Raw genomic sequence first — 19,863 nt, forward strand, 5'->3', positions numbered from 1 at the left:
AATGACAACACATGTCTATGGCTAGGAAACTTAACCATCTTTGATTAACGAGCTAGTCAAGTAGAGGCATACTAGGGACACTCTGTTTGTCTATGTATTCACACATGTACTAAGTTTCCGGTTAATACAATTCTAGCATGAATAATAAACATTTATCATGATATAAGGAATATAATAACAACTTTATTATTGCCTCTAGGGCATATTTCCTTCAATTTCATTATTCCAAAAAATTCCCATTCCACCACTTCTACCTTGACTATCAACTGCATAAGCTCTATCATAACCAAACGCACTTGCTAAAGCTCTACCCTAGAACCTTCTATTTGTGTTTCAACAATGCACAAAAGGGTAGGGGCAAATTTTCTCGCGAATTCGCGAAGTTCTTGGACTGTCGCGGGGTTGCCCACATCGCGACAGTTCAAGCATAGGGCACTCATTGGTCTCGTCGGTGCCCCTCGAAGGAGCCCGCCAAATTCTTTGAGATATTCACTCCTTCATTGCCATATGTTCCGACCTTAGTCCTCTTTGGGGGTGGGCTAGCCACATTATTCCCCACTGAAACAATAGCCAGCTGGTTTGTCCCTAGTTCTGCTGCTTGCTGATCGCCCTTCCCCTTGGTAATGCTTCCCAGGTCCGGTCTGTCAGCTCTCTTCCTGTTGACGTTCTCCATAACCGTACCAGCAGGCAAGTCTCCATGGTCCTCTTCTTCCTCTGATCGGTCGCCCCCAAAGTCCTCCTTCCCGGTGTTCCTATTGCCACCGGACCGTCCACCTCTTCTGCCTCCCCTGCGTCCTCGCTCAGCTCTAGGGCCCCGTCCCAATCGCATTGACCATGATGCACGTAAATCTCTGAAAACAAGAGCAGATTTGGGGTGTATTCCATCCCCGTGTTCCTTAAAACATGACCCAAATGTCCACAAACTGCACACCAATCATGTAAACGTTCATATTTCACCCTGTAGACCTATCTCTTTGAGTCCCTAACCAGCGAGACCGCATTCTTGAGGGGTTTATGGACATTAATCTTCACCCAGACCCGGTAAAAATTTCCCACGAAATCATGTGACTCTCTCTCTCTCTCTGTGAACAGCACCTCCCCCACCTTAGCCGCAAGTGAAGGGACCAAGTGTGCATACAGAGTTGGCACATCATGGATCTGGATCCATATATCGATCGTATCAAGCTTCACTTTAGATGGTTGGGTTATTCCATCATACTCTGTTATGACCACAGCATGCCCTCTGAAGTTCCACGGGCCATCTTGCATTACTCTCTCCCAGTCACCCAGACAATTAAATTTCATTGTGTACAGATTTGCTTCCAAAGGCTTGAAGGCCACGTCTTGGGCAAGATCCCAAGCAGCTCTCATGTTCTTAAAGAACCATCCTTGACTATATGGTTTATCGATGTGAACTCTTGCAACTGCCATCCATCTAGTCGCATCAAGGGGAACAACACGTGTCGTGGCCCAGCTAAGCCAGCCCACTCCTGCCCACGCAGTTGGGAGAATCCTATGTGACGCAAGTAGCGGCAAAAAGTCACGGCAACGCATGGGCGCCCAAGACTGGGCCGGCCCATTTTCGCTTTTTCTTTGTTCTATACCCTTTTTTCTTTTTATGTTCCTTTTTCCCCTTCCAAGTATATTTTTCCTTTTTCCATTTTTTGTAAACTAAATATTCTTGAGAAATTCTTAATTTCCTTTTTTCCATATTTTCAAAAAATATTCAGAATACCAAAAATTTGTTGCCATTTCGAAAAATATTCGGAACTTTTTTTAAAAATCTTGTTCCTAAATTTATTAAAAAAAAGAAAAATGTTCCCAATTTTTTCAAAAATGTTTATGTTTTCCAAATTTGTTTGAGATATAAAAAATGCATTTATTTTTTATAAATCGACAAATATTCTTGTTTTGTGAAATTTTCAAAATTCAAATTGAATTTTGTGTTTCAAATGAAATTTCTAAAATTGTTTTGAATGTTCAAAACATGTTCCCGTTTCCAATAATTACTCACAAATACAAAATATATCGTGTTTTTGAAAGCTTCATGTATTCAGAAAATACTTGTTTATTTCAAAAAAAATGTTCACATTGGAATTTTATTCCTGTTTTGAAAAATATCCGGAACTTTAAATTTTTGTTCTCATTCTGAAATTTGTTTAAAATTAAAAAATGGTTCCAGATTTTCCAAAAATGTTTGTGTTTTCCAAAATTGTTTGAGATTTACAAAAATGCATGTTTTTCAAATTCAGAAAATATTCCTTTTTTTGAAATTTTAAAATAAATAAATTCATGTTCATTTTTAAATGAACACATTTTCAAAAATTGTCCCGAATGTTCAAAACATGTTCCTGTTTTCAAAAATTCATGTTTTTTATTAAAGTTTCATGTTTTCAGAAAATGCAGAAATGTTCCCATTTCTATTTTAGATTATAATATTCCAAAAATGTATGGAATTTTCAAAAACAGTTCGCACTAAAAGAGAATATGGTTGTTTGACTCTAACTAAAATAACGGTGGGCACGTGAGCGCTAAAATAATCAAAGAGAATAAATCCTGATAAAGAAGGGCATCCATATCTGGTTATGCACTGATTATGCTAATGAAACGGGATGTGTGCGCTGCTATTAGTAATCCATCTGGTTGCACGTCGTAAGAAAGAGTGGTGGAAACAACCGTGCCCCAACAGCCGCAGGGTAGCCACCAAATGAGGAGGCAGCCACAACCCCGAGACAGAGGCGGGCCTGGAGGAAAAACATGAGTTGGGTGGTCACCGCCACGCAGATCGACCCCACTACTATCAAGATCTCGCGGGTCAAACATGCCCTAAGAGAAGACAGCTCCTCACTGCGGAGACCGTTTTTGGTGGACAAATTAATTATCTCTCCCGTTGCTTCTTAAAAAAATATCTCCCGTTGCAACGCACGGGCATATGTGCTAGTATACACAATAGCACCTCTTTTGTACATCTCACAAATCAATGTTATTTTGGTCCAAAAATTTGCGCTGGAAATTTCCTCTCACGCTGTCCCTATAGGATTTTCTTTTCAAACAGAAAATCACTATCATAATTTTAACCCTGCGTGTCTTTTCTTTTCTTAAAATATACTACTCGGTATTTCTTGGATATGGAGTGTGGTCATGGTCAAAACTGTTCACTCCTGTCATCATCTAAAAATGAACCTATAGTGATACTTCGCTTTCAAGTAGTGCGTTAGAAGAATGGCGAGAAGCTGCTGAGCTGATTTCATTCAGTGCTGTTTGCAATGGTATTTTGACAACTGAACACCAATGCAATGTTAGTTTGACAATTGTCTGTTTGAAAGAACAGCTGAGTGAAAAATGTAAGTGCAATGATCTCATAACCATGGAGCTCTTAACATTAGCTCAATCCGCTATTTTTTTATTGTTTCAGAGCATGCTTCAGCACAGCTCCTTTTTCAGTATAAAGAATGAATCAATAATGTTGAGCGATACAAAAATGAAGATACACGGTACAAACAAAATTGGGCCGAAATCCTACAAGGATTGCATCGTTCGTCTCCTGGCACCAATTTATAAGTCGTCGAATGGGCCACTGGCCATGGAATGCTCAGTGACAAAATTCTTAATCTTTTGCAGGGCCTGAAACGCAACAGGTAAGTTACATCAGGGGAAAATTCTTTTCGAGGGGGTGGGTGCATTGGAGAAAGCATGACATGCCACTTGCATATGAACAATTGTTCGCAAAAATAGAAGCACATGAACAATTGACTTGAGAAGTACAATACCTCGACAGCAATATCAGTTGGGGTTAGCTGAGAGACATCATCATGGCCCTTTTTAGCTGCAAGCTCTGCAAAGGTAAATACTAGTTGTGTTATTCTCTGTTTGGGCATTACAACTTCGCTCCGGAGAGGCCGGAGTGTTGAGACCCATCTACGACCATGAAGCTAGGGGCAACTAACATACCTTCAAGAGAAACCCTTACATCGGCGTTTGCATAAGCATCCCCTCTTTGCTCAGCGAGCACGCTGAGTTTCGTGAAAGCCTGAGGCACCAAATCAACGGGTCATGCATTTTCACTAGTGCAATGCAAACATAGAGAAAGACAGATGCGTACAACCAATCAAGATGCAAACGACTTGAGAAATCGCAGGGATGTTTACTGTAATTTTTTGGTGTCTCATTTAGTGTTTCATAATAAAGCTATTAATTTTTATGTGATCAGCATGCTAAGATAACCAAAGACACCTTTATTTTCAAAATTTAGAGTATGTACCGCTGTGTATGGATCAGCAGATGGCTGATCTAGAAGGGGCCGAGAAGCAGTCCCAACTTGTGCAATGCGCTTCGCAAGTGCATCCAAAGGCACATCCAACATGATAGACAGACCTTTCTTCATATATCTCCTGAGAGTAAGGAAAATCGACAGAGATCAGTATTATTATTCATCTAAAAGAGAAAACGTGATAACATAACATATTACAAGTGAAATGGCAGCGAGATCAGAGTAAGTCCGATACCAGTTAACTGGTCGAATGACAGCACCGCCTCCAGTAGCAACAACTAGTCGATGCATTGAGGATAGATCTCTCAATACACTACTCTGTAAGACAAGTAGTTCAAAAAATCACACAAATCGTTAGTCCATAAGTCTTTCCATTATAATTTCTACAAACACATGAATCTATAAAAGACCAAATTTTCAACAGAATTCAGGGAATATTTACCTCACTGTCTCTGAAAAATGCTTCACTATGAACCTTGAATATTTGAGCAACGGAAGGCATTCCGACTGCCTGTTCTACCAAACTATCACTGTCAAAGTATGAATAACCCAAGACTTCAGCTAATATCTTGCCCACCGTGCTCTTTCCGGAGCCCATCATTCCTGCAGTGTGAACCCATTATTATTAGTACAAGAGGCAAATAAGATAAATTAACTGTAGGTAACAGCAAACAGGCAGGTGCAAGAACTAACCAACAAGGTAAATACACCGCCCATTCAATTCGAACTGAACTTCTTCTGCTTTCCTCTGAAAGGCAACACAATTTTGTCAAAAAGATGCCCAGAAGCAACATCTTATTTTACTCATGTCAGGAATTTTTCAGCAGAAAGTATATACCTTTAACAAGAGGGCTTCGTCAACTGAGTTATGCAAGCTCTGATGACCTGTATTACATACAAAAAGGTCACAAAGAAAAGTCAGTTTGACTAATCAGCTTGTGCGTCTCGTCAGGAAACCACCAAAGACAAAATATTAAGATGCGGCGTATCATTTAAAATATGCAGTGTGTAAGTTAAATAACATGTGTTGCAAATAATTGACTACACCAAACAACTTTGTGTGCTGAATCTAAAACGTAGTGTGAATGTGTGCTGAATAAATTTGGTCAAAGTTATTAAACTTTCGCCCTGTTCGGAATCGCGCCGCTCCACAACACCGCTCTCGGAGCGGGCGGAGCTGCAGTTTCCCCGCTCCGCAGATTCCGGGAGTGGGTGTGTTGCCGAACAGGGCCAAAGTCTTCAGACAAAACTTATAGGCCTTCTATGTTCGAGCGGAGGGAGTGGTACACTGTTGTAGCATACAAGACAATTTCACTTCTACTACCTCCTTGCAACATCCTAGAACAAATTCAACAAAAAGAATTATCGCCCGTTTATTTAAACTCCATCAGTTTACTCTTCTAGGACACAAGTTAAATTCTACCAGTTAAGATGCAAGAATATTCCCATACATCGCAATCAGACAAGAGAATAGTTACTTTCTGTCCCTCCCCCACCACCACCAGTAACACATACTCGACCAAGCAAAACCAATAAACCATTAGCTACCTACCCTGAAACTACATTGCTTTGTTTAGCCCACGCGTAACCACGTTTACGGTTTACCCCAAATCGACATCAGAGCAGCCATTCATTCCCCCCAAATCAACAAATTTTGCCACCAACCCTTCAGCCTTCATACGAACTCGGAGAATCGCATTAGTATTATCGCATTAGCATCGGCCCAGTCCGTCCCCAAAGTCTCGCCGATTCAACTGAGCTGAAAACTAATTAATTAAAAATGCCGAGCGATAGAAAGAATTGGAGAAACAAACCTCTCGATGTCTGGACGCAGCAGAGCGGGGCGACGGGCCTGGCCGCGCGAGCCCGCAGTGCCGGCGCCGCCGCGGCCGGGCCTCCAACGCGCAGGCTCGCCGCCCGCGCCGGCCCGGCCCCGCCGAGAGCCCCGCTCCGGCGCCCGGGCCCGGGCCCGACCGCCCGCGACTGCATCGCGAGTCCCGCGGCCGCCTCCATTGGTGCTGGCTGCTGCTACCCCCGGTCCGGTCGTCGCGGGTAGTAGGTGGCCGTGGCGTGCGACGTTGGAGGCGCGCAACGAACGAACGACAAGGGAAGGCGCGCAGGGGGGTGGGGGAGCTGGTGGTCGCGGTCCCGGCCTTAAATAGCGCCGCCCGAGTGACGGGTCGCTGCGTCGATCCGAGTAGGAGGAGTGCGACCGTGGAGTTTTACCGTTTCGCCCTCGCTGTGCTAAAATATTTTATCCACTTTGATCCAAAGCAGCAAGATCCTGGAAACGCGGTGTATTTTCCACGTTTTTGTTGTGTGTGGAGGCTAGTGATGGGCATATCGCTGGTTGTTTTTAGGATCAAATAAAGGAGCTTTAAAATTGGAAATACGATTTAAATCATTTCCTTTCTAGAGTTAGAAGTTTTTCTTCCAAAGGGAAACGAAGAGATAATGTTCTGTATTCAGTCAATTTCTTTTTACTCTGTATATACGATTTGTTTGAGGTCAAACTTCATATGTTTGACCAACTTTACAGAAAAAATACCAATATTTACAATATCAAACCAACATCATTAGATGTATAAGAAATTATTTTCATATTGTATAAATTTAGTATCGTAACGTTGATAGTTTTGAATATAAATTTGTCAAACTTTACGAAGTTTGACTTCAGATAAATCTTATATGCGGGATAAAAAAAACCGGAGGGAGTACTAACATGTTGCAGGCAAAAGAATCCTACTCCATCTGTCCTCAAATACTTGTCAGAGAAATAGATAAATACATCTAATCCATTTCTCTGACAAGTATTCTTAGACGGAGTGACTACTATATTATGCATGCATGCTACGTAGTAGGTACCATTCTACCGTGGAAATATCCACCATGGTGAAACCCATGCCAGATCCGATGTGTGAAAGCATCCAGGTGCATATGTAAGCAGAGAAAATAAAATCTTACGGCTACTCTTGGGCCAAGACCTAGTATGAGCATGTACCTTTGTTTAGTAATAGTTGGAGCATGTTCAACCACATCAAGTCAGAAGAAAAATGTTCAACCAAAACTGCACATGGTTGGTGGTCTTCATCTAAAATAAAACCCCAAGTTGTACTAAACATAGTTAGTTTCTTCCCAATTCAACATATCGTAGTTGTTGGTCTTATGTCAATAGTTTCAGCTTCATTCTCACTTCCACCTTTGCCCACTCTCTCGGTCTTTTACATTTTTATTGTGGGCAGTTGATTTCGTCTCTCTTTCCCTTTCCCTTTCCCTTTCTTTTTCCCAAGATACCAACTCTTTAGTCAAGACTCGATAAACTCACTTCAAGCTTCATCTGAACCTCCTTCCTGACTCTTGAGCCTAGGGCATGTTTGGTTGGTGGCTAACTTTGGTATAGTTTGCCACACTATGTGTAACGCCCCGAGACCGACGCTCCAGACGGCTTTCATATTTTTTCGTTATCGTTGTGTGTATTTATTTGTTTGTTGCATTTCATCATGGCATCATCCGCATTGCATCGGCACCTCGTTGTCGTCATTGTTTTTAAAACTTGCATCCGCTCGTAGTTGCCGTGTCCCCCCTTGCTTTCGTTGACCGTTCCGAGTCAAACCTTGTTATTTGTTTGCCCTCTTGCCTAAACTGGAGTCTCTCTGTACAGTGCACAAACCCCCTTGTGTGCGCGTCTGAAGTTGTCCCGAACCCGAACCAGACTTTCATTACCGTTGGGTCCGGAGCTCCCCAAACATCTATAAAACATCTCCGTTTTCTTATTTGGACTCCCTAGCCATTTATTCGCGACTGTCCGATTAAAATCGGAGGGACCAGATGCACCTAACCAAAATTCACCTGCTATATAATCAGCCTACCTAACCCTAGAACCTAGCCGTCCCATCCATTCCCGCAGTCGCCGCCGCCACTCTCTCGCATCTCCTCGGGATCTCCTCCCGATCCAATCTCCCCGACCACCTTCCTTGTTTTCCGTCGACGCCCAATCCTCTGCCTCCACTGCCCATCGCTCGAGCCAACGGGAGTCCAGCCCTAGCCTCCACCTCTCCTGCAGCCCCGTACGCTCCTCTGCCCGACCTCCGCGCGCCGATAGCCGGCGAGCAACAGCCCAAGGCCGAGCAGCCCTTCGCCTATGGCCTCTCGCTCCTGCAACCGACGCCCGAGGCCTCTATTTTCCCCTGCACCGCATCGACCGCATCGAGCAGCACCTCGAGGCCGAGCAGCTCCTCCGTGCTAATCCGCCAGGCCAGCCTCCCGTCTCCTTCTCCTTCCATTCCCTCCTTCCCTCGTCTCTCCTGTAACCCTCTTTCTCTCCCCTCGTTTCTCTCTCAGGGAGCACAGGACGCGCCGGCCACCATGGATTTTGCACCGGAGCTCCGTGCCCCTTGCTCGCGAGCGCCCCGCTTCGAGCCTCCTCTGCTTCGCGCCTCCCCGAGCGGCAGGGGCTCGCCCCCGAGCTCGACCTCGCCCTCCGCCTGGCCAAGTTCCGCGCCGTTGACTGCATCGCCCAGATCCGCCGCCGCGCCGTCCCGGAGTCCCGGAGCCGGCCGCCAGCGCCTTCTTCCTCTGCTTCTGCATCGAGCAGGAGGAGGACGACCCTGCCTCAAGCGCACGCCTGTGCCCGAGCGAGGACCGCATCGCCGTTGACCGCGTCCCTGTTCGTCAGGAGCGCCAGCGACCGGGCGGCCCAGCGCCAGATCGCACCAAGCCTAGCTGCGCCCCCTTGTCGGGCCTCCTTCATCAACCGGCCCATGAGGCCTGGTGAGCCGCCCAGTTCCTGTAGCTCCAGTTTCGGCCCGATAGCATTTTTTCCCTGACGTGCGAATTTGCTAATTTTTCAGAGATTGCAGTTTTTCAGAAAACCCCTTAATGTTCATGCATTTAATAACTCCACAACCGTGCATCGGATTAAAATGAATTATATATGTAAAATGCTTAGAATTTCATCTAGTTTCATAATACGCTGCTTGCATCCTTGTTTAAAATGTTTAAAATGCTGCTTGCATTTAATTTGCTAAATGCCATGCTAAATGATTTATTTCATAACTAAATAACCGTAGCTCCAAATTAAATAAACTATATGTAAATGGGGTAGAAAAATGCCTAGTTTAACGTGGTGCACTTTGTTTTGTATGTTAACAATTCTAAAATATGCTTTAGGATAGAACAGTACCAAATCTAAAATATGCACATGAGGATTTTCCGGAATTGTTGTTTGTTGTTCCGGCCTCATTTAAACTTGCCTAGATAGATAGTCTTTCTATGCTTCACCTCTTGCCATGTTTAATAACATTTAATATTGTTGGGTACATAAATGAGAGAGAACTAAATAATTGATGTGGTGTTTCATCAATATGCAACTCGTTGCATATTGAGCTCCACTTAACTTGTAGTTTTGTTTGTGCACTTTGCCATGCCATGCCTCTTTAAACCGGACATGCATCATACTTGATTGTGCATCATGCCATGTTTATGTGATGGTTGTTTATCATGTTGTTTGCTTCTTTCCGGTATTGCTTCTTCGGGTTAGTTCCGATAACGTCGCGTTTGTGAGGATTTGTTTGACTTCGTCCGTTTGTCTTCTTCATGGACTCGTTCTTCTGCCTTGCGGGATCTCAGGCAAGATGATCATACCCTCGAAATCACTTCTATCTTTGCTTGCTAGTTGTTCGCTCTATTGCTATGCCGCGCTACCTACCACTTGCTATATCATGCCTCCCATATTGCCATGTCAAGCCTCTAACCCACCTTTCCTAGCAAACCGTTGTTTGGCTATGTTACCGCTTTTGCTTAGCCCCTCTTATAGCGTTGCTAGTTGCAGGTGAAGATGAAGTTTGTTCCTTGTTGGAACATGGATATTTTTGGGATATCACAATATCTCTTATTTAATTAATGCATCTATATACTTGGTAAAGGGTGTAAGGCTCGGCCTTATGCCTGGTGTTTTGTTCCACTCTTGCCGCCCTAGTTTCCGTCATACCGGTGTTATATTCCTTGATTTTTGCGTTCCTTACGCGGTTGGGTGATTTATGGGACCCCCTTGACAGTTCGCTTTGAATAAAACTCCTCCAGCAAGGCCCAACCTTGGTTTTAACATTTGCCATCTAAGCCTTTTTCCCTTGGGTTCTGCAGACTCAAGGGTCATCTTTATTTTAAACCCCCCCCCCCCCCCCCGGGGCCAGTGCTCCTCCGAGTGTTGGCCTAAACTAGAGCCCTTTGCAGCGCCACCTCGGGGAAACTTGAGGCCTGGTTTTAGTTGTACGGACTGCTCATCCGGTGTGCCCTGAGAACGAGATATGTGCAGCTCCTATCGGGATTTGTCGGCACATTCGGGTGGTCTTGCTGGACTTGTTTTACCATTGTCGAAATGTCTTGTAAACCGGGACTCCGAGACTGATCGGGTCTTCCCGGGAGAAGGTTTATCCTTCGTTGACCGTGAGAGCTTATAATGGGCTAAGTTGGGACACCCCTACAGGGTATTATCTTTCGAAAGTCGTGCCCGCGGTTATGTGGCAGATGAGAATTTGTTAATGTCCGGTTGTAGAGAACTTGACACTTGACTTAACTAAAACGCATCAACCGTGTGTGTAGCCATGATGGTCTCTTTTCGGCGGAGTCCGGGAAGTGAACACGGTTTTTGAGTTATGTTTGACGTAAGTAGGAGTTCAGGATCACTTCTTGATCATTGCTAGCTTCACGACCGTTTTGTTGCTTCTCTTCTCGCTCTTATTTGCGTATGTTAGCCACCATATATGCTTAGTCGCTGCTGCAACCTCACCACCTTACCCTTTCCTTCCTATAAGCTTAAATAGTCTTGATCTCGCGGGTGTGAGATTGCTGAGTCCTCGTGACTCACAGATACTTCCAAACAGTTGCAGGTGTCGAGGATACCAGTGCAGGTGACGCAACCGAGCTCAAGTGGGAGTTCAACGAGGACCTTGGTCGTTACTATGTTTTGTTTCCTGATGATCAGTAGTGGAGCCCAGTTGGGACGATCGGGGACCTAGCATTTGGGGTTATCTTCTTTTTTATCTGGATTTGACCGTTGTCGGTCTATGGGTGTATCTTGAATGATGTATGAATTTATTTATGTATTGTGTGAAGTGGCGATTGTAAGCCAACTCTTTATCCCATTCTTGTTCATTACATGGGATTGTGTGAAGATGACCCTTCTTGCGACAAAACCTACAATGCGGTTATGCCTCTAAGTCGTGCCTCGACACGTGAGAGATATAGCCGCATCGTGGGCATTACACTATGTTTGTCAAACATGCCTAACCAAATACTCAAATTCTTAGCCATATTTTGGCTTGCCTCAGGGAATCTTGTCACATCTTTTGTGTATATGACATGTGAGGCTTATTTCTGACAGTAGTACGAGAGGACTTAAGATGGATCAGCACACTCATACAGATGATCTACGGAATACATTTTCCACATTTTCCAAAATCAAACAGTATAGCATTAGTGCAAAGTTACCGTTTGTTCCCTAGTTGTGCAATTAGTAAACCAAAAGTTAATTACCCCATCTATGTTGGCACAGCACAAACCATCTAAAAGATACTCGTCAGGATCAGGATTCAGAACATTACTCTTTGTTATTGTTCTCTTTAGGATCAACAGCAAAGAACACCATTATGATTAAACAAAACAATTAGTGATACTTACCGCAGAAGAGTTGACTAGTCGGCAACATTCACATCCATAGACGACATACGGCGCAGGCGTGTCGCCTACTGTGGCTGCGTCCCTAGTTCATCTCTCCGCGACCAGGACGCGAGGTGAAAAGGCGGCGCGTGCTAGGTCATGATCCCTAAATCATGTTTCTGTGGATGCGTAGGTTATGCCGATCGATCCACCACTACAGCTAGGTAGCCGCTATTACTTGGGCCAGGCCATGTGATCTTAATAACAAGATTACTTGGGTCATTAAGGGTACGGTGTAGGCCTAATTGTTACTGTATTGTAGAAGTATGTATACCTTTCGTTACTCGCGCGATAGGAGGAAGATAGGAAAATAGGATGACGTACACTCATGGGCTATACATGCGTATGCGACACTGCGTCGCGATCGGAAGTGTCTACCAGCTTCCCAGTGGCATCGTGAAATTATTTTTCATATTGTATAATTTTAGCATTGTAACGTTGATGGTTTTGAATATAAATTTGTCAAACTTTATAAAATTTGACTTCAGATAGATCTTATACGGGGAGTAAAAATAAATGAAGGGAGTACTAAACAAGTTGCAACTTGCAAGCAAAAGAATCCTACTATGCTATGCATGCATGCGACGTAGTAGGTACTGTTCTACCATGGGGATATTCGCCATGGTGAAACCCACGCCCGATCCGTTGAATGAAAGCATCCACGGTGCATATGTACTCAAAGAAAATAAAATCTTACGCCTACTCTTCGGCCAAGACATGAGCATGTTCTTTGTTTAGCAATAGTTGGAGCATGTTCAACCAAATCAAGCCAGAAGAAAAATGTTCAACCAAAACTGCACATGGTTGGTGGTCTCCACCTAAAATAAAACCCCAAGTTGTACTAAACATAGTTATTTTCTTCCCAATCGAGCATATCGTAGTTGTTGGTCTTATGTCAATAGTTTCAGCTTCATTCTCACTTCCACCTTTACCCATCTTTCCATCTTTTACATTTTTATTATGGGCAGTTGATTTTCATCTTTCTTTCCATTTCCCTTCCTTTTTCCCAAGACACCAACTCTTTAGTCAAGATTCGATAGCACACTTCAAGCTTCATCTGAACCTCCTTCCCGACTCTTGAACCTAAGGGTATGTTTGGTTGGTGGCTAACTTTGTCAGTTTGCCACACTATATTTGTCAAACTTGCCTAACAAAATACTCAAATTATTAGCCATATTTTAGCTTAACTGAGGGAATCTATTCACACCTTTTTGTGTATATGACACTTGAGGCTTATTTCTCACGGAAAGAAGCTTGCCTTGGGGCATGGTTAGAATAAAATATTCACCTAACTTGATCGAACGTATACCGTATCTATACTTTTTTATTATTTCATATTATTATATTATTAATTTTGAATACTTTATATGTAATTTGATATCATTTTTGGGACTAATCTATTAACTCAGTGCCTAGCGTCAGTTGTTGTTTTCTGTTTTTTTTTTGTTTTACAGAGAATCTGTATCAAACGGAGACCAAATGGTACGAAATTTTTTGATGGGGAAAAAAGACACCGGAAGCTACGGGCGAGTGACGGGTCGTTGCGTCGATCCGAGTAGGAGGAGTACGACCGTGGAGATCACGTAACCAAGTGCCTAACCGCTTCGCTCCACGAGAAAAGCGATCGTGGAGGCGATCGCATCTGAGGCCAACTCCACCGGCCGCCGCCGGTCCCTGCCTCTTCGGTTTGGCCACTCCGGCCACGCGAGGAGGTGGGGACCACGGCGCTTCGACGCCGGCCTGTAGTTAGGGTTTGTCTAGTGTCTCCTTAGGGCGCCGTTGGGGTGGTCGGAGCGACGCCCGGGAAAATAAATTTGCCTCAACTCCACTCCCACACCGGCGGCGACCTTCACGGCGGCGTCTCGGAGTTGATGGCAACGTATGTTGTTCGGTCCTGTAGATCGGCAGTTTGGTCTTCTCGTCGTTCTTCAGATCTGGCGATGAATAAAAGTTTTTCAGTTTCTTTCCCGATGCGGTGTTCAACACTGTGGTCGGTGAGGGATGTGGACGGAAGTGTGTCCAAGCGCGGTTGGTGTGGCGGCGGCATCTTCCTCGTGGTGGACTTGTGTTATGGGGCTTCGTCGTTGCGACGACGTTTTCTCCAACGTCGGAGTGGAGCCCGGGAGGTCGTCCAGGAGTACGCGCAGACTACTGTTTGCGCATGTCACAGCTGGAGGATGGTGTATCCTGTGCTGGTTTTGTGGTTGGGGGCTGACAGTTCTGGTTTCTTACTCCGACGTTGTAGTCGTGCGGGGATGTCAGTTCTGGAGCTTGATGGCGTGTCCGGGGACATGTTGCCCCGGTCTGATTCGTTCAACGACAATGGTTTTGCTTCTGGCAAAGGACTTTGGAGGTCCATAAAGCTGTTGATCAGCGATGGAGCCGCGTCGAGCTCAGGTGTAGAGGTGATCTGTCTTCCGTCCCTTTGGTGGTCGCTTCGGTGGTGTCGAAGGAGGGAGACAGGCGCTGGTTTTTTGCATAGGTTTATCCTATCTTTTCAGGTCTGTAAGGTCGGTGTGTACGTGCCTTGTAACTTGATTTCATCTTATAAATGAGACACGTATTATCATGAAAAAAATACGACCGTGGAGTATTTCACGAGTACAGTATATATCTACTACTCCGTATTTGATGCGGGATCCTGGAAATGCGGTGCGCGCTCCGGTTCAACGCGAGATGGTGTCTGCTTACGTGTGTGCGTTTAAAAAAAAAAGAGGCTGACCACGTGTCCACGTCTATCTTCCGTTGACGCTTTCTTTCCCGGCCGCGAACAGAGCACTGGCTCCATATCCGCTCTTTGCTGCTCCACCGGGCCGACCCCACCTGCAGTCACCGACTCGGGATCGACCACCAACCCACCCGTGCCTCCCAAAGATTTCTCGTCCACGTACGGTAGCAGAACGCTGTACGCAAAACTGGGAGGAAACCAGCCGTCGTGCCCCACCAACCGAGAACGCTGGAGGATGGTGCGGGCGAGCGACGCACGACGGATTTCATATATCTGTGAAAATCGGCAGGTGGAGATCTGTTCGTGCTGGTGTGGCGTGTGTGATCTTTCAACGGCAAATCAATCGAGCCAAACAGCAAGGATCGCATAGACTAATGCATCCAAGTCGCAGAGAATCGGTGCAAATAAACAGACAATGCAATATACGTGACCAATACTATTTTGTATATGTCCGGCAGTAAAGGGCAATTTAAAATTCAAATTTAGATACACACAACACGCCGGATCACACCAGGGCCGGAGTGCATGCCCCATCACAACCAAAAAGAAAGCAATGCGTAGTTTTTACATGTCCGAATCCAAAATAACATTAGTCCGAAAGTCCATGCATTTTTCTGCCCTGCTGGACTGGCAATCTCAGTCATATGCTCCCCGATCAAGGTGTCATTGCCGTCGCGTAGGCTGTTGGGGAACGTAGTAATTTTAAAAAAAAAATCCTACGCACACGCAAGATCATGGTGATGCATAGCAACGAGAGGGGAGAGTGTCGTCCACGTACCCTAGTAGACCGAAAGCGGAAGCATTATGACAACGCGGTTGATGTAGTCGTACGCTTCACGATCCGACCGATCCAAGTACCGAACACACGACACCTCCGAGTTCAGCACACGTTCAGCTCGGTGACGTCCCTCGAACTCACGAACCAGCAGAGCTTCGAGAGAGAGTTCCGTCAGCACGACGGCGTGATGGCGGTGATGATGATGCTACCGACGCAAGGCTTCGCCTAAGCACCGCTACGATATGACCGAGGTGGATTATGATGGAGGGGGGCACCGCACACGGCTAAAAGATCAACTGATCAACTTGTGTCTCTATGGGGTGCCCCCTCCCCCGTATATAAAGGAGTGGAGGAGAGGGAGGGGCCGGCCCTCCTAGGCGCGCCCCAAGGGGAGTCCTACTCCGACCGGGAGTAGGACTCCAACCCTTCCAAGAGTAGGAGTAGGAGAGAGGGAAGGAGGAGAGAGGGGGAAGGAAAGGGGGGGCGCCTTCCCCCCTCCTTGTCCAATTCGGACTAGAGGGGGAGGGGGCGCGCGGCCTGCCCTGGCCGCCCCTCCTCTTCTCCACTAAGACCCAATAGGCCCATTACACTCCCCGGGGGTTCCGATAACCCCCCGGTACTCCGGTATTCGTCCGAACTTACCCGGAACCCTTCCGAAGTCCAAACATAGTCATTCAATATATCGATTTTTATGTCTCGACCATTTCGAGACTCCTCGTTATGTCGGTGATCATATCCGGGACTCCGAACTACCTTCGGTACATCAAAACACATAAACTCATATTACCGATCGTCACCGAACGTTAAGCGTGCGGACCCTACGGGTTCGAGAACTATGTAGACATGACCGAGACTTGATTCCGGTCAATAACCAATAGCGGAACCTATATGCTCATATTGGCTCCTACATATTCTACGAAGATCTTTATCGGTCAAATCGCATAACAACATACGTTGTTCCCTTTGTCATCGGTATGTTACTTGCCCGAGATTCGATCGTCGGTATCTCAATACCTAGTTCAATCTCGTTACCGGCAAGTCTTTTTACTCATTCCGTAATACATCATCCCGCAACTAACTCATTATTGCATTGCTTGCAAGGCTTATAGTGATGTGCATTACCGAGAGGGACAGAGATACCTCTCCGACAATCGGAGTGACAAATCCTAATCTCGATCTATGCCAACTCAACAAGTACCATCGGAGACACCTGTAGAGCACCTTTATAATCACCCAGTTATGTTGTGACGTTTGGTAGCACACAAAGTGTTCCTCCGGTATTCGGGAGTTGCATGATCTCATAGTCATAGGAACATGTATAAGTCATGAAGAAAGCAATAGCAATATACTAAACGATCAAATGCTAAGATAACGGAATGGGTCAAGTCAATCACATCATTAGAACTGTTAATCAAATGACAACGCATGTTTATGGCTAAGAAACTTAACCATCTTTGATTCAACGAGCTAGTCAAGTAGAGGCATACTAGTGACACTCTGTTTGTCTATGTATTCACACATGTACTAAGTTTCCGGTTAATACAATTCTAGCATGAATAATAAACATTTATCATGATATAAGGAAATATAAATAACAACTTTATTATTGCCTCTAGGGCATATTTCCTTCATAGGCAGCCTCCACCGCCTTCTCATTGTTCGCCGCTATCAACTCATCTTTCTTCTGCTGCAACATCTGGTAGCAGACGGATTGCAGGATCATTCTTGCGTCGGCATCCAAAGAGGCCACATTCAAGGACAATATCTTGGCGACCTCCGCATTAGCAGCAATTTCATCTTCTTTTCCTCGAGCGCGGTCTTCTTCTCTTCGATCGTCGTCCTCCTCTCTTCGAGCTTGAGCTTCTTGTCCGTCGCCTCCATCAACAATTTGAACCTCTTCGCGTTTTTCTCCTCCTTGAGGTCCGAGCGCTTCACGCATGCCTCCTTCTTCTTCGACGGGATATCCTCGAACCTCTCCGTCAATTCGGTTGACGTACCTTCTTGCTTCGCCCTCTCCTTCTCCCACTTCTTCACCCGTAAAAATCTTCTAACCTTCTTCGGCGGTTCTTAGGTTAGGTCGATAGGGGCGCCGATTTCTTCCTCGGTGGCTTGGACGACGATCTTGCCTATGAAAAGGTTGCACTTCGATTGCACATTCAACTTCAGCCAACAATGCATGACGGTGAAGTTTTTCTTCTCCAACTTCGTGTACACCAAACAAGCACGAGAAGGCTACAAAGTGAAACATTGTCAACAATGTGTATCCGACCAGTGAGCAACAAAACTAAGCATATCCGACTAGTGATCAACTTACTTGCTCGGTGATTTGTGCACTACTAGGCCACCGTGCGATGAGATGCTTCAAGTGTTTGTTCTATCGTGGAAATATTCACCACCGCCCGGAAATACTTGTCGAAAAAATGAATCCGGGTGGAGGGAGTACTATACGATGCATGCATGCTATGTAGTAGGTATCGTTCTACCGTGGAAATATTCACCACCGCCCGGAAATACTTTTCAACGAAATGGATCCGGGCGGAGGGAGTACTATATGATGCATGCATGCTACGTACTCCCTCTGTTTCAAAATATAAGTCCTTGTAGAGATTCCACTATGGACTACATACGGAGCAAAATGAGTGAATTTACACTCTAAAATGCATCTATATACATCCGTATGCGGTCCATAGTGAAATCTCTACAAAGACTTATATTTAGAAACGAAGGGAGTAATAGGTATCGTTCTACCGTCGAAATATTCACCACCGCCCGGAAATACTTGTCGCAGAAATGGATCGGGACGGAGGGAGTACTATACGATGCTTGCATGCATGCTACGTAGTAGGTATGGTTCTACCGTGGAAATATTCACCATGGTGAAACCCACGCCAGATCCGCTGTGTGGAAGGATTCAGGTGCATATGTGAGCAGAGAAAATGAAATCTTACGGCTACTCTTGGGCCAAGACCTAGTATGAGCATGTTCTTTGTTTAGCAATAGTTGGAGCATGTTCAACCACATCAAGTCAGAAGAAAAATGTTCAACCAAAACTGCACATGGTTGGTGGTCTTCACCTAAAATAAAACCCCAAGTTGTACTAAACGTAGTTATTTTCTTCCAACCCAACATATCGTAGTTGTTGGTCTTATGTCTATAACTTCAGCTTTATTCTCACTTCCACCTTTACCCACTCTCTCCATCTTTTACATTTTTATTATGGGCAGTTGATTTTCATCTCTCTTTCCATTTCCCTTCCTGTTTCCCAAGACACCAACTCTTTAGTCAAGACTCGATAGCACACCTCAAGCTGCGATCGGTTGCCCGATTGCGATCCCTTCTCAGATGTTGTGTTGTTTTCTGTTGTATAAGTTTGTACCGTGTCAGAAGAGATTTTGGTTCGATCTGATGACGCCCATCAGGCATCAGTGTTGAGTACAAGGATTATTAGGAAGTATAGGATAGACTAGGATTTGATCCTGGCTTGTCTTGTACTCCAAGTTGATCTTTGTACTCCTATTTATATGCCCACAAGGCTCAAGCAATACAACGAACTATTCCATCAAATCCTTTTCTCTCTTCTAACATGGTATCAGTTTCCGGGTTCTATATCCTAGCCGCCGCCGCTTCCGCACCCGCGCGCCGCCCCTGGGGCGGTCGGCCTCCATTACCGCCGCCGGGGGCCGCGCCGCCCGTACCTATGGTTCGTCCGCCGGTCATTTGATCGGCTGCCCTAAAGAGTCTTTGTCTTTTTCCGTGATCTCTTGATCCGGGTTTTTTCTCTCTCCCGCTGATCGCTTTGATCGATGTTCTTTTTGGTTTTCCGATTTAAGATCGGTTTGCGTCGCCCATCGCCGTCTGTCGACCTTCGTGTGCCTCTACTTCGACCGACCTTCACATGCCTCTACTCCGACATTGGCTGCGACTACACCGGCCTCCTCTTCGACTATGTGGCGAGATGCAGCACACGGTGTCCCAAGGGACGCCCATGTACGCACATCTGTCTGTTGTTGATCTCTGCCGGTTGTCGTCTCCCTGATGATCGGGATTCCTGCATCGACCTCGCCTCCATCCACCCGGATCGTTTGCTGCTTGGCGTCCCAGGCTTCACGTTGGGCGGCCGGCCGCTCACGCGGTGATGCGCTGGTCTGCTAGCCACCACGCACATCAACCACTGACATCAACTTGTTCTGCACCTCTCATGAATCAAAGCTTCCGCATGCACTTCAAGTATAGGAGTAATAAAGCCGAAGCTAGCTTCACGTATGTGCGCCACCGACAGCTGCTTGTCACCATCATCAGGCGATCCGGCACTTCGTCCGTTACTTGCGTGTGATCGGATTGATCACCCGGCCATTTGCAATCCGCCTCACC

The 19,863-nt window shown here is 45.6% G+C and overlaps 1 protein-coding gene across 1 annotated transcript; it reads right to left on the bottom strand.

Annotated features, from left to right (window-relative positions):
* Nucleotides 1-3,336: 3,336 nt before the first annotated feature.
* LOC109784068 (shikimate kinase 1, chloroplastic) lies at nucleotides 3,337-6,400 on the bottom strand. Its single transcript, XM_020342670.4, has 9 exons — nucleotides 6,085-6,400; nucleotides 5,109-5,155; nucleotides 4,964-5,018; nucleotides 4,713-4,873; nucleotides 4,506-4,588; nucleotides 4,262-4,391; nucleotides 3,952-4,030; nucleotides 3,771-3,835; nucleotides 3,337-3,624 (listed from the first exon to the last, which is right to left on the bottom strand). The coding sequence occupies exons 1-9, from the start codon at nucleotides 6,281-6,283 to the stop codon at nucleotides 3,556-3,558; spliced, it is 888 nt and encodes a 295-aa protein (XP_020198259.1). The 5' UTR covers nucleotides 6,284-6,400; the 3' UTR covers nucleotides 3,337-3,555.
* Nucleotides 6,401-19,863: the final 13,463 nt, after the last annotated feature.

Source organism: Aegilops tauschii, chromosome 7, assembly GCF_002575655.3.
Source record: "Aegilops tauschii subsp. strangulata cultivar AL8/78 chromosome 7, Aet v6.0, whole genome shotgun sequence".
In the NCBI taxonomy this organism is placed as follows: domain Eukaryota; kingdom Viridiplantae; phylum Streptophyta; class Magnoliopsida; order Poales; family Poaceae; genus Aegilops; species Aegilops tauschii.

Bases quoted from the DNA above. Each gene is read 5' to 3' on its own strand.
- LOC109784068 (XM_020342670.4), bottom strand. From the start codon at position 6,283: ATGGAGGCGGCCGCGGGACTCGCGATGCAGTCGCGGGCGGTCGGGCCC. The intron at 5,156-6,084 runs GTTTGTTTCTCC...TATGTAATACAG, and splicing joins CTGCGTCCAGACATCGAGAG to GTCATCAGAGCTTGCATAAC. The intron at 3,625-3,770 runs GTATTGTACTTC...GTTGCGTTTCAG, and splicing joins CAACTGATATTGCTGTCGAG to GCCCTGCAAAAGATTAAGAA.